Below are 14886 nucleotides of genomic sequence, written 5' to 3' on the forward strand. Positions count from 1 at the left end.
TTGAATTTTATTTTTACTTAGTCAGTGTATTTTTTAATTTCCCTTAAGACTTTTTCTTTGACTAATGGATTATTTAGAAGTGTCTTGCTGAGTTTCCAAGTGTTTGTAAATTTTCCTTTTTAAAAAAATTATTTTTGATTTTTCGTCTGATTCTGTTGTAGTTGGAAAATACACAGTATATGCTTTAAATTCTTTTGAAATGTTTAGGTTTCTTTTATGGCTCAGGATAGGTCTTGTTACAGGTGTATGTTCCATGTACACTTGAAAAAGAATGTATGTCCTGGTATTGTGAAAATTGTTTTATAAATGGGGATTAGATTCTGTCTATTGAAGTGTCATTGGGTTTATCTATATTCTTGCAGGTTTCCTGTATAGTGGGCTATCAATGTTGAGAGAGTTATGTTGACGTTTTCAACTGAAAATCTCAAATACTATTTGAAAACAAGACAAGCTGGTATCTGGCAGCAGATATCTCTTTCTTAATTATTCATTTCTCTTGATAATTACGCAGCTTTCCATTATGTTTTGTTCACAGGAAATTGGGTTAATGATGAGATGAGTCCTCCACAGAGGTGAGGAGGTGGACAATTCATAGTGCATGTCTGTGACAAGTGGAGGATGGCATGTCAGTGATCTGGGCATTCTGAAGACATTTAATGACCCACTCAGCACTTTCCCTTGTCATGACCAAACTGGTACTCTTAAAAAGACACCTTTAGACTCTGACCAAAGAGCCAATAGAAATATCACTTTATTTTTTTCCCCTTCTGTTTCATTACTTCCCTGAAAATATCGCTTTCAAGTGCTGTGGAATTTTGTATCCTTAGAACCTGAAAGGATCCTTATGACACAATCTCGTATCTGCTTGGTTTTCACCCCATAGACAATGGGGTTCATAGTGGGAGGCAGGAGCAGGTAAATATTGGCCACAATGATGTGGCAAGAGGGAGGGATTGTGTGGCTCCCAAAGCGGTGGGAAAAGAAGGAGAAGAAAGCTGGACTGTAGGAAAAAACAATAGCACAGATGTGGGCAGTGCAGGTGCTGAAGGCCTTCTGCCGAGCCTCTGCTGAAGAGAGGCTGACCACTGCCCGGAGGATCATGGTGTAGGAGATCGTGATGCACAGGATGTCAAAGCCCCCAATCAGAAGGGCAACCATCAGACCATAAATGGCATTGACCTTGATATTTCCACAGGACAACTTGGCTACAGACATGTGGTCGCAGTAGGTGTGGGGAATTACATTGCCTCTGCAGTAGGGCAGACGCTTGGTAAGGAAAGTGAAGGGAGTGATGAGCAGCACCCCTCTGAGAAAGGTGGAGAGACCAGCCTTTGCAATGACAGGATTGATGAGGATAGTTGAGTAGCACAGAGGGTAGCAGATGGCCACATAGCGGTCCAGGGCCATCAGCATGAGCACCCCAGACTCCATCCCTGTGAAGGTGTGAATGAAGAACATCTGAACCAGGCATTCTACAAAGCTGATTTCCTTGAGGTGAAACCAGAAGATGCAGAGAGCTTTAGGGATTGTACTAGAGCACATGACAAGGTCAGTGAGAGAAAGCATGGCCAAGAAGTAGTACCTGGACCTGTGCAAGGAATCCTCATAGCGAATGAGGCAGAGGAGTCCACAGTTCCCTACCACAGCCACAGCATACATGGAGCAGAATGGGAGGGAAATCCAGACATGTATGTCTTCCAGTCCTGGAACTCCATTCAGAATAAATGAGGGTGGGTCCAGGTCTGTTTTACTCAGCATTAGCATAATCAATTAGGCTTAAACGTTATGTGATTTTTCCTAGAGTAAGACAAAGAGAAAATAAAATATAGTTTATGGTTACTTTTTCTCCTTTTTGTGTTTTAAAATTCTGGAGGGCATTTTAATGATCAAATAACCAACTTTTCTGAGTGACAGGGAGTAGATCTTTTGTTTATTTGTTGTTTATTAATTGATTAATTCATCTATCGCTTCAACAAATTTTTACTGAACAATTCAAATTGTCATCACAGACACTGATTCAAAAAAAATTTTTAAACCAATTTCCCACCCTCATAAATTTATAATCAAACATAATTCTATTTCATCTAGTCTAAGGATATTTTTGTTAGATACCTCATTTGTTAATAAATATATACATCTCCCTATGGATGAGATCTTAGAGTCTTTTGATGACCATACCAATGACCCAAAAGGTAAAAGGACTTTCAAAATTCTTATTCTTGGTTAATAGCTGATCGTTATAATTTGGTACTAAGGCACTGTTCTAAGAATTTTAGAAATATTAAATCATTTCTCCCTCAATGGAGATTGGGGGGGGGTCTCACAAAACAGTACAATTTTTGATTTGGTCTTCTCACTTTTTAATTGCCTTATTTTCTCTTTTTTAAATAATGGTTTATATGCATTTATCAAAATTCTTTTAAAATTTCTACTCAGAATAAACTTCCAGTAATAATTGGAAAGCAGGTAACTTTGCTTAGGATGGTAAATCCATGAATGATAATGAATCATTTATTTTATTCTTTTACCAATTTTTCTGTCTTACATTTAAACATTGTCCTCTGAGATTATCTGCTGTCTGTAGCAAAAAATAAAACAAATAACAAAACAAACAAACCAGTTTCACACTATTATATCAAACTAAAGGCCCTGATAGACTTTGACTTAGTTTTGCTAGTTTTTCCAGTAATATTTATCATTCAATAATACGTTGACATCGCCAATGTTTATTGTTTTCTCATCTGTTCTTGCTGACATTTTGGTTTACATTTTTGTATATATTTCACAATGGAATCCATGTCAGTTGAGTTCTTGTGGAAACCAATACAAGTGCAAATTTATACTTGATATTTCTCACCACATGTCAAATTTATTTCTCACCCAAGAGCAAAATTAATTAATCCCCAATTCTGTGCTTATGTCTAAGCCTCATTTTCAGTTTGACTGAATATTTGGGATGAATAAATGGTATCTCATTCTTTCATTAATCTCTTACTTTCTTATATATATGTATCAAGCATCCATAATGTGGAGAAGACAGTTTTGCTCATTTAAGGATTTCAGAGTTTAATGGACAGAGAAGATGCATACAAATAATCATGATAAACATAAAACAAGAACTAAAATAGAAGTACATGCAAGATCCCAAATTAGCACTTGACTGTTAATGTGGGTGTGCATTGTTGTTGGTGGGTATTGAGAGGAAGAATTGGTGATTATAAGGAAACACTATGTTGGAGAGAAGGTGTTTGATATCTATTTTGAAAGAAGTCAAGTTGTAAAGGAGACACATTTGTAAAAGGAATTCCAGAGAGAGGAATCAACAAGTAAAAGTGTAAAAATCAAAACAATCAACTCTAAAAAATTTGCTGGTGTGGAAGGGGCAAGTAATAAGCTAGATATTTGGCCAGGAGCTAGATCATAAAGAATCTTGTCATTATCAGGTAATGGGTACTTCACTGATGTTGAAGGAACCCAGAGAGATATGAGTTAACTCTGTGGTGCTTGGGAAACAATAGGCAGTGAAAAAGTCAGATTCCTTTTCCTACCCCTCCCTTAAGGACATATTTTCTGTCCTCTCCAGGAGAGGGGTTGGAAGAAGGAAGGAAAAAACTTTGAGATATTGTAGTCTTTGCTCAACAGGTAAGTAAAGTAAGAATTCTTAGGAGATTGCAACAACAGATAAGCATTTAGCTAGTAGGCTCCAAAGCACCAAAAATTTATGTAAGTTTTCTACTTAGTAGAATGAAAATAATCTGTGACCAAGTTTCCCAAGTTAAAAAAATTGGTTTCCATTAAACACCTTCCTAATAACCCTGAATTACTAGGAATACCAAAAGGTGTATCTGATTTTTCATAGAAACATTGTCAACTATTGTGGCGGAAATTCCACCAATTTGTAAGACAGAAACTAGATTATAGAACTGATTTTTGTTAATTCACATACTCTCTTTGAGGCTTTTTTGATCAGAAAATCATATTGAAGAGAAAATTGAAGGAGATAGCATGTTAAAACATACTACCACATTTTATGTGCTCAATACCCAGACTGACAGCGATTTTGGTGTGCTTACAAAAATTAATGCCGTAGAAAGCCATTGAGTGCCACTAAGTGAATTTTCTCCTGTGTTCCATTAGAGGAAATATTCATTCTACCTTCCATTAATAAATTTGGTGATTTTTAGGTCATCGTCTGTAGGAAATATTGTCACATGGAAATTCTGCATCATAAAGTGACACCAAGTGAGGACAGATTAGATTTGTCAAAACGTTTGTTTTGAAAGAAGTAGGGAAACACAGATTGCACGTGCTAACAAGAATCTTTTCAAGGACCTGTCCTTATGTCATTACAAAATCTTAGAGTTATACTCGTTGTCATAGGAGCACCTGTGTCTCTAATCTAGTCTCAGGAGAAATCTAAGAGGAAAAGACAGGGCTCCTAGACCTGAAGCATGATTAGGATTCTGACAGATCAAGACGGGAGGGACAGTGTTCTCTCCTGCTGCTATTTGCTGTTTCCTACTCACAGCACACCGATATTCCTGACTCTGTGAAAAATGGTCCTCTGTGCTTTTGGCGCTTTCCCTCCAGCCCCACTCAAACATAGCTAATTCATACTTGCTCTTCAAGGAAAACCTTCCTCAGAAAGATTCAAAGTTCGAATGTGGTGGTGGAGACATATCTAAACCATCTTAAAATAATGTAGTTACAAACTGCTATAATTAGATGTAAAGAATTTATTTATTCAAATAAAAATTCTTTTAAATTATATTTACCTCATGATACTACAAAAATCAATTCATATATGGGACTCCTCCACAATTAAATAAAACTATTGACATTAAGGACAGTTTGTATTTATATTAACTCCCACCAATCCAGTATGTAGCAAACCACCTTGAACATATCAGGTACTAAGATTTTATTAAATAAATGAATAGATGGATGAAATAAATAAATAGATAAATAAATAAATAAATAAAATTTTTATTTGACTTTGAGAATTACTAAATTATAATCTAAATATTATTACTTGGATTGCATAAAATAAACTAATAGAAAAAATGGAAAACATCTTCCTCTAGATTACTACAAAGATAAATAAATAAAACATTCCCTTTATAAAGTAGGGAAACAAAGAAAATACAAAGAAAGTGGAAAGAATAAGATGATAAAAGCAGAACAAATACTGGTTTAAGCAATAAAGATAACTTATTTAAACTATCCATCAATTTTAATATAATTCTAATTAATTTTAAATAAGATTCCTATTCTTTTCTCCTTCTGTCTACTTTAAATTATTTAACAGTCTCTCTTAACTGTGATGTTCAGGACCTGCTTTGATCTATATATTGTAAATAGCAGTGCACAAAGCAACATTGCAGCTTCTCTTGGAGTTAAAATTTCTCTCGACAAGAATAAACAACGTAAGTTCAGCACCTTAATGATTTCTTCCCAGAAGGAACAACTATCTGGAATGGAGGAAAAGATTTTATGTTTTTTATCCCAGTATATTTCCTTAATTCTATTGCATTTTAGAAACAAATTTAAAATAATTTTGATACACAAAAGTTAATTTCTTCTGCAAGGAAATGAGACACATACTATGCTGCGGTGTAGACAGGGTTACTAAAATATAATATAAACACATAACTATCACCACTTGTAAAATACAGCTTTGATATATCTGTTGTCTATCTTTATTCTTAAACCTTACAGGTAATAAATTTTTTTTTTTGTTAGATTGTCTTCAGTCCTTTAGAGCCTTTTTTTTTTTAAATGAGGGTTGTTTTCTCCGTGTAAGTTTTGCCATCCAAAATCAATGAAACAAAAGTCATAGCTCAGTCTCTGTAGAAAATAAAAAAGGGAATTTAGACTATGATTTTGCAGAATAAGGGAAGAACAGGTAAGAACCAAGAGGATTCTGACCATTGGCCTAATGACCTAGAGCTATTTTCCTATTCTATTTGTCATGGAAATAATTTACCTCTGATTCCCATTTTGACAGAAAAATAACACAGATAATCGTAACCAGAATGATGTTACACTGAATTTTAATGTTATGGTTGAGAAAACACACATTGTTCAAGAATATCCAATTTCATACAACATCTCTGTATTCAAATTACTTGAATAGAGTCAAAGATTTATTTCTGGAAAAAATGATAAGCAATTGTTATATATCCAAAGTCCCTCTTCACTTTATCTTACTGCCTACAAAAAAGAAAAGAAAAGAAATTGTCATTATCCCCCTTTTTGGTATGTCTTAAATACCTTAGTTCCTGGATTGCAGAGCAGTGAGCTGAATGCAATCTGGTCCAGGTGTTCAGGGTCTTGGCTGAAAAAAAAATCTTGAGTCCTAGAATAAATGTGCACGCATAGCCTCCAACCTCTAACTTCCTTGCTCTCTGTACTATTGGACTGAGCCTTTAAAGGAAAATGTGAAGAAAAAAAAAAAAGGAAAAATGTGTGTTATGTGTCTCAAGGGGAAATTTTAGAGTGTCAGAGACAGAGACGTTCTTGTGGAACTTAAACTATCCTCTATGGGAGGAGGAAAAAGAGCAAGAACTTTCATTGTTTAGTGCTGAAATAATGATATATAAATATGTGAATACTCTCACATGTGTGTACTTCTGTGTTAGCATGTATATTTGGTGGGGGGAGAATGAAAATAAACACAGTTATTTTTAATGAAAATTGGGATTAAATATTCATCTCAAATTTATGTTTCCTTTTTATCCATTGCTTTTTGGAAAACATATCAAAAGTAACTGCATATAGAATGTTTCTTTTATTCACACACTGATTCATTTTTAAAATTATTTCTTTTATTCCTGTATTGGTTCATCTCTCCATTTAATTGATGTTTATTGAGAATTTTCTACTCTACAAGTTAGGCTAGAAAATATGACCCTTGGTTTAAAAAGCTCACTTTTAAGTGAGGAAAATGGTCCAGAAAAGAGAGTCATCAAAAGTTTATATTTATTACACTTACATATCAAGTTAAGAAAAACTAGATCAATATACAAATCTTGAAATAGTGATCATGATAACAGCAATAATTAAAAAACTTATTCTATTCTTATCTTTTTAATGAAAGTAATGTAATATAATAAATAATTTGGAAAATATATAATGGTATAATATATAATATAAATAATATAATATATTAATATAATATAATAAATATAAATAATTTGGAAAAACAGGAAGGTATTTTAAAAATAGAAAGCACTCTGTCATGCAACTTAGAGGAAACTTCTTGTGTATTTTTATCCTGAGTAAAAATACATGTATATAAATGTATTGATATGTATATATTTATTACCTACATCTTTATAAAAATGATCATAATATATTACAATATACATTGATATTTTAACACTATATAATTAGTCCATTTTCAAAACAAAATTATGATTGAATAAAAGCTCATAATTTATTTAAACATAACTTATTCTTATAGATCCTCTTTAAAGTGCTAAAATAAATTGACAGATGTATGAAACTTTTATATTTCTGATCTGAATATTCCCTCAAAATAAATCCTTATTGAATGTTTGAGCCCTCTTCTTTCATTCCAATGGTTATGTGCCAATTTGATAAGAGACTGTTATTCCATTGTCATTTAGCTATGCTCTTAGTTACTTTCTAAAAACACATTTTAAATTTTACATTGCTAGTTCTAATGCATTGTCATGAGAGTTGCTTGTATTTCTCTTAATAGGGTTTGTTGATGGTATTGTGTGATCTCCTTTACAAGAATATGATTTGTTAACATTTGTTAATGTTTTGCATGTACTTTAGACGAATGAATATTTCCTGTCATTTGGGGTGTAGGCTCAGTATATATTCATAGGAAATATCTCTTTTATTAGGCTTGTTTGTTGTGTGTACTCTTGACTACTCTTGGACCAAAACTTAAAAAAAATTAGTGTAACTCTTGATTACTCTTGGACCAAAATTTAGAAAAAAACAGTGTATCTAAGTCTTCCACTGTTAATTTTTCTGTTTATTTCTTCTTGCATCTGTGTTGTTAGAAGATAAAATACAATCATAATAAACAATCTATAAGAAGGTTAAAAAAAGGTAGAAAAGGCAACAAAGAACATATATGAGAAATATAGAACAAATAAAAGACGATGAACTAAATCTAACCTTTTCAGTAATCATTTAAAATATCAATGGTCTACACACCCAATTTTAAGACAAAGATTGTTAAATGAGATAAAATAACAAGACCAAACTGTGCTAATTACAAGAGGCACACTTGAAGTAGAAAGACACAATGAAGTTAATAGTAAAGGGATGGAAAAAATTACACAATGCTAACACTAGTCAAATAAAGCTGAAGTGACGATTTTAATGTCAAATACGTTTAGAGGAAATAATTTTACCAGAGATAAAGAAGGTCAATTTCATAATGATGGGAACTAAACTAAGAAAGAGATGATAAAATTCTAAATGTTTATGGCTCTAATAAGAGGAATTTGGAATGCATGGTGTAAAAACATATAGATCTGCAGGAAAAAAATAGAAAAATCCAAAAATACAAGTGGAAATTTCAATTCCCCTTTTCCATAATCAATAGAACAAATACACATAAAATCAGCAAGAGTATAGTAGACTTGTACAATAGCGTCAACCATTCTCTAGCCCTTGAGAAAGCTCTAAATAAGTACACTTGCTTATTCCACTTGAATCTTCACTATTTCTGATCCTCTTTTTTATTAAAATAGTAGAGAATGCAGAAATTTAGAAGGAAAAAGTAAAGTAAAGTGGATCCTTCACTGGACAGTTCTGAAGTTCCCCTGAGTGCAAATCCCTTCTTTCCTGTTGACTGCTTTGTGGGAGGTTTGGGCAATATCACTGCTTTTTACCTTTCAGAAAATATAAACAAATTTGTCAAAACATATCTTCCTATATTTATTCCTGTTACCATCTAGCACGGGTTTTTGCATAATTTGTCTCACTTTATATCCTGGTTTTGACATACTGACTTCCTTGAAAAACTCAAGAAGTTCATATTCACAAATGAAGGCATTGCTATTGAGGTCAACCTTTACAAATGATTCTTAGAGTTCATCAAGTCTGAATGGGAGCCATCTCCTACATTTAAAGATGGTCTATGATATTAAAATGCCAGTAAAGGTGGACAACATCTCTGTGGATAAGTTTGGTAAAAACAACTTTCAAATTGCTTAGGATGTAAAGTCACAGAGCACCTGTTCTGGCCCAACGGCATCTGACCAGTGCTCTCAGACAGCTTCTGCTCCCCAGAATCTCTGCAGCTGTCTGATTATCTTTTCTGTGACAGAATATAATGGCTTATTTTAAAAATTCATGGTCTATATTTCTTACCTCTTCTTATAAATTTTTCTTCATTTCCTTCCTGCTTTGCAAATTCTCATTAAGTTACTCTTGCTTAAATCCTGATATTTCAATTCTGTTAGCCTATAATGTGTGAGTTATCTCTGCAGGAATGACATGTCATTTTTCTTTTGTTCCACTGCACTTTTCTCTTATCATGGACCTTGCTATTTAGTAGAAATACCATCTTCTTGTATATTTATTGAAAAAAATCAAACATATGTTTACTTAAATTATCTTAATATTTTGAAATGTACTATTAATCAAGAAAATAGTTTTATGAGTCCATGGAGCATTGAATTTTCTCTTTATCAGCCTTTAAATAAATATAAACGAATTCAAGTTTGTGTAAAAATCCAGATTAATAAGGAAAAATACTTCAGATTATTTTCATTATACCGAGAACTGATAGAATTTTCTTTTCATGTCTAACTGGATGGTGAGTGACAATAATCAATGTGTAACTGAGTTACTAGCATCTGGTGAGCCTGCATCCCAAATTAACCCTGATTTTTCAAGAGATTACCCACAAAATATCACAGCTAGTTAATGAAACACTCTAAGCCTGGGTTTAATGGAAACCAGCCAAGATCACAAGGAAATACATGACACTATAGACTAAACAGTATTTTCTGCTCCTCATTGGTTTTAAAGTCATGAACAAGAGAAGAAAGTTTTCAGAGTAGGATTTTTCACTGGGATGAAAATCCTGCTCCTGCTTCCTGCCTTAAAGATCTCTCTGTTTCTGTTCATCCTATAGAGCTCCTTCTCACTCACTCGAGCTGCCTGTATCCTTGTGTGGGTGTAGGCACAGAGGCAGGTGGGTAGCTTGTAGCAGAGGTGGCACAGATGGAGGTAAACCTGGTGAATCTGTCAGGGCCCCAACAAGAAACAAAAGACACACACAAATGTCAGTCTGAAAAGAACTTAATAAAGTTGCTACTAAAGTTGTTGATGGGGTTGAGAACATAAAAATGGATGTTGAAAAAAATGGATATTGGGTATCCAAAGACCAATATCACAAAAGCTTCATCACTCCCTTGTTCTGAAGGAGAAAAGGAAGAAAAAAGCGGGCTTGGGGTAAAAATGGTAAGAGCTGTAGCTGTGGCAGATGAACTGCCTGGCAAATGCTTAAGGGACACAACAGAGCTCTGGTGTCAAAGCAGGCTGAGAGTAGAAGGAAAAAACAAAACTCAAACACTTTTCCTCTTGCATTCTAAATCTCCTGCCAGTGACTCCCAATGACTTGATCCATCGAATGCAAGAAGACAAAGGGTCCTGAGTCATACAGGTATGAGCTTCCAACCTCCAGGAGAGTCCAGTGCAATTCAGAGAGAGCAGAGCAAAGAGCTGGGCAGGTAAATGGAGCAAGAGCTAGATCCTTCCCTTCTCTCCCTCTCTGTCTCTCCCTCTCTCTTATTTATTCATCTATATCTTTTGGGCTTTTTTTTTTTTTTTTGGTCCAAGTCTGGTCATCTTGCTCTATTCTCCTACAGTCTCATCATCGTCTGGCTGGGCTTTGCTCATCTGAAGCATTTTCTATTCCGGCATCTGCGTTCACATTACTGGGATAATGCTTATTCCACCAGACTGACTTTTCTCCCAAGTAACAGTTATCAATGAACAAGAAATCTCTGTAATTCATGCCCCAGTCACTTCTGTTTCTTTGGTTGTGTATGTGTATGTGCGTGTATATGACTATTATATTAATTTTTATTTTAGGGGAAAGATATAAATCATTCATTATGGTTTTTGATTCAATTTGATTGGTCTGAGAGAAAGTCCTTGCTTTTCTCACATATATTTAGCTCTTGTCAATATTTTGAAGCTTCTGTGAAGGTTTTCATTTTTTCCCTTTCACAATCATTTTACAATTGTTTATATGAAAATTGAAAACATATCTCAAAGGCATTCGGTATCCCCATCATCTTTGAAAGTTTACTATCCACCATAAAAGAAGCTAAAGTCCATGAACGTCATGAAGAAGGTCTCTGATGCCTTACTTTCTTTTCCAGGCTCAAACAAAACACCTTTTGGAAGCCTGCTCTAAGTTCTTTAGTCCTAAGTGCATACACCATAGGGTTGAGGGAAGGGGGGATAATGTTATGCAGCACATTGAGTAGGACTGGAATCAAAGTAGCTTTAGTCTCTGCCAGGTGAGTTACTGAAATCACTACAACAACTGTGTAGAAGAAGAGGATAAGGATGAGATGGGAGGTACAGGTGCTCAGAGCCTTGGACACAGCTTCAGCTGAGTTCAGTCTAAGTACAGAGCGCAGAATCAAAGTGTATGACAATATTATAAGACTTAGATCACTCCCCATTCCAAGCCATGCCAGAACCAACTGGCAAATGCTGTTTGGTCTCCTGTCATCACAAGCCAGTCTAGTGACCCCAAGGTTAGAACACAGACAATGCTCAATCTCATTCCTGAAGCAATAATTACGCTGGGCTGCAAGCACAGGCACTGGAATGACGACCAAGCCATTCCGAAACACCATGAATAAGGTAGCTTTTAAGATTAAGGCATTGGTGACAATTGATGGGTAGCGAAGAGGGTGGCAAATAGCTACATATCTATCAAAAGCCATGCAGAGGAAGATGCCTGACTCCATGCCAACAAAGCAGTGGATGGCATAAATCTGAGCAAAACACTCAGGGAGGCTAATGACCTTGGCATCAAACCAGAAGATGGCCAGGATCTTGGGCATGATGGTGGTGGCCAACCCCATGTCCACCACAGAGAGGATGCCTAAGAAATGATACATGGGCTGCTGAAGTGCAGAGTCCTGGCAGATGGTGATGAGGATGAGGGAATTGGCACCGATTGCTGAGAGGTAGAGTAATGCCAGCGGTAAAGAAAGCCAGTGTTGCCAGCTGTGAATGCCTGGGAATCCCATCAAGATGAACTCAGAGACCTGGAATTTCGAGCTATTGGAGACTTGCAGAGACATAGACATATTCTCCTAAGAGAAAAAAAAACAAAACATGTTTTTCAGAGTTGCTGTCTCTGCGCATAATTGTATTAAACATTTTTTTAAAATTGTCTCTACATAATGTTGTTTGGTGCTATTAACCAAATAAATTCTGTAGTCCATCTCGTAATAATATAAGATAAATTACAATGAAGTTCTAGGGCTTTAGAAGTAGAGCGTAAACATAAAAGCAACAGTTATCAATGTTGATTATTCAGGGAAAATCCTACGTGAATCTCAAATCTCTATTTGTCTTGTGCTCAGTTACTGCAGGTTAGGACCAAAACATAAATATGATTCTCAACTTTTGTTTGTTCATTTGTTTTTTAAACCTCTAATTTTCTCTTTCTCTTTAGTAACTTTGTGGAATCGAGTGAATAAGTTTGTTCTCTTCATTTTTTTCTCAATCTTCTCTGAGTCAGACTTTTATTAACAATAAGTAGATTTTTTTAAGTGCAGAATTATGGCAGATTAAATTTTATAGCTACATCACTCCAGCTTGTAATCATTGTCCATAAATATTTTGTATAGCCTTCCAATAATTTGGTATTATAGACTTTTAAGGGTTTGCAGCCATAAGGCATGCTGCAGATTGGAAGAAGAATAGCTTTCTTTGATATTCTACTTTGTATGGCCTTCTGAGGAGGTCACAGAAGAATAGCTTAAAAGGGAATTAACAAACCTGACTTCCTTTTCCATAAACAATTGCTTCCTTACCATGTTGTCTTCTCTCCTTTACTTCCTCTGTGCACCCCTTCTCTTCAGCACTGCTTCTGTAATCTCACCTGGTCACACTTGTCTCTGCCCAAGCTTCTCTCTTTTTGTCAGCAATCTGACCTTTCTAAGATTGATATTCCCTTGCTTAAAATAACTTATATCTTCACACCTCCCTTCACATACAATTCAAATTCCTTTATGGTGCACAAAGCACCTTCTGACATGAACAAATTTACTGAGTATCATCTTTGGTTTTACCTCCTTGTATCTTATATACTTCAGATACACAAAATATTTGCTCTTGACTAAAATTGTTGACTTTGCAAAGCATTTAATTATTAATATGTTCACCTTGGTGGAAGCTATTGTAGGTTTACGAGCAAGAAAACAAAAGAGACTAGAAAATTGTGCTTTAAAACATAAAACACGAAAGTTTTTAAATGAAATGTTTAGATTATTAACCATTTAATTATATTGGTTATAGGTTTATTCTTGATAAAATTACTTTTAAACACAAAAAAATTCTAAAAGAAATTAAAATTCTTCTGCAGCATCACCAATGAAAAAAGATTGATCTTAACAACTAGATGCCCTTTTATCAGATATTCAGATAAACATATGCTGCCTAGTTATGAATAAACCATCCTTTTTAAATGGTGGGTGTAATTTGATAAACAGTAAAGTCATCTAAATGTATTCATGGCAAAGTTTAATGAGTAGCAGACAAACAGGTTTAGAGACGAAGCTAGATTGACTTTGGACTTTTAGATGAAAATTCTGAAGGTTCTGAAGGAATAGCTCCATCATGAGCGTTTGGAAGCGTGTAACTTACTTGACTGCACAAGGTCCGGCATTTTTGTCAAATACTCATTTATTGTTATGCATCCTTGTATAAAAAACACCTTGTATCTTTGATGTTTTTTCCATTTTCTTTAAATGTTTATCCTTGGTTCATGGTCATTTGATACAGCTAAGATAAAAAGCAGATCTGAGATCACAGAAGAAAATAATTACTTTTAATGTTTTTTTCCCCCAGCAATTAGAGGTTAGCAGGACTTGGAATATAATTCTTCCATGTAAAACAGTTAATATATGAATCCTGAAGGTAGGTAATCTGGCATCTGTTTCGTAGAAGAGGTAACTTCTACAGTGCCATACGGATGTTATATTTTTCTAATTCTAGTCACAACCCCCTTGAAAAGTCTCTCCAAGCCTCTGTATCCTGCTAGGGTAGAGGTAAGGGTCAGTCCATTGTGTAGGATGTTACCAAAAGCAGTGTAAGGAGAGGTTAATGATTAGCCTTGAATATTCTGGGATTTAACCAATGTGACTATGACAAGGCTTTAGTACTTACTGTGGTTTTGAGCAGAGACTCACAAGTAAGGTCCTAGCAATGGCAGAGGTTTCCTACCAGGTGGAAATACACCTATTTGAAAAAGGAGATTTCACAAGAGATGAAGAAGGATTCTCAGATGACTCATGGCATAGAGACTATGAGTGTGTTGAATTTATGGGATGTTTACTACTCATAGTTTACTACTCAAGCAGCTCAGTCCTCTAAGGTTAATAGACCTCCTTTGGAGACATGAGGAGAGAATGGCCCATAGAGAAAGCTAAATTCCTAGGATGTTAAATCCCAAAAGGCTAGAAAGGATATCAACTCACAGTTATGTTTCTAGTAATGTAACCTGAGAACTTATATAAACAGAAAAATACCTTCATTTGTGAAACCAAGTTGGCCCCACAAAGAGTGGACAATTTTATTAGAGTATTTGAATTGTTATTGAGTACAAAAATTCAGGTCATTCTAAATTCTCTGGTTAGG

At 34.8% G+C, this 14886-nt stretch overlaps 2 protein-coding genes across 2 annotated transcripts; both read right to left on the reverse strand.

Moving 5' to 3' along the window:
* Nucleotides 1–798: 798 nt before the first annotated feature.
* LOC105097925 (olfactory receptor 52N4) lies at nucleotides 799–1764 on the reverse strand. The gene has a single exon (XM_010990553.2). It carries the CDS (start codon nucleotides 1762–1764, stop codon nucleotides 799–801), a length of 966 nt encoding a protein of 321 aa, XP_010988855.2.
* Nucleotides 1765–11345: 9581 nt separating this feature from the next.
* LOC105098003 (olfactory receptor 56B1) lies at nucleotides 11346–12329 on the reverse strand. Its single transcript, XM_010990630.3, has one exon. The coding sequence runs from the start codon at nucleotides 12327–12329 to the stop codon at nucleotides 11346–11348; it is 984 nt and encodes a 327-aa protein (XP_010988932.2).
* Between the last annotated feature and the right edge of the window lie 2557 nt (nucleotides 12330–14886).

This window comes from Camelus dromedarius, chromosome 12, assembly GCF_036321535.1.
Source record: "Camelus dromedarius isolate mCamDro1 chromosome 12, mCamDro1.pat, whole genome shotgun sequence".
Lineage (NCBI taxonomy): Eukaryota > Metazoa > Chordata > Mammalia > Artiodactyla > Camelidae > Camelus > Camelus dromedarius.

Bases quoted from the DNA above. Each gene is read 5' to 3' on its own strand.
- LOC105097925 (XM_010990553.2), bottom strand. From the start codon at position 1,764: ATGCTAATGCTGAGTAAAACAGACCTGGACCCACCCTCATTTATTCTG.
- LOC105098003 (XM_010990630.3), bottom strand. From the start codon at position 12,329: ATGTCTATGTCTCTGCAAGTCTCCAATAGCTCGAAATTCCAGGTCTCT.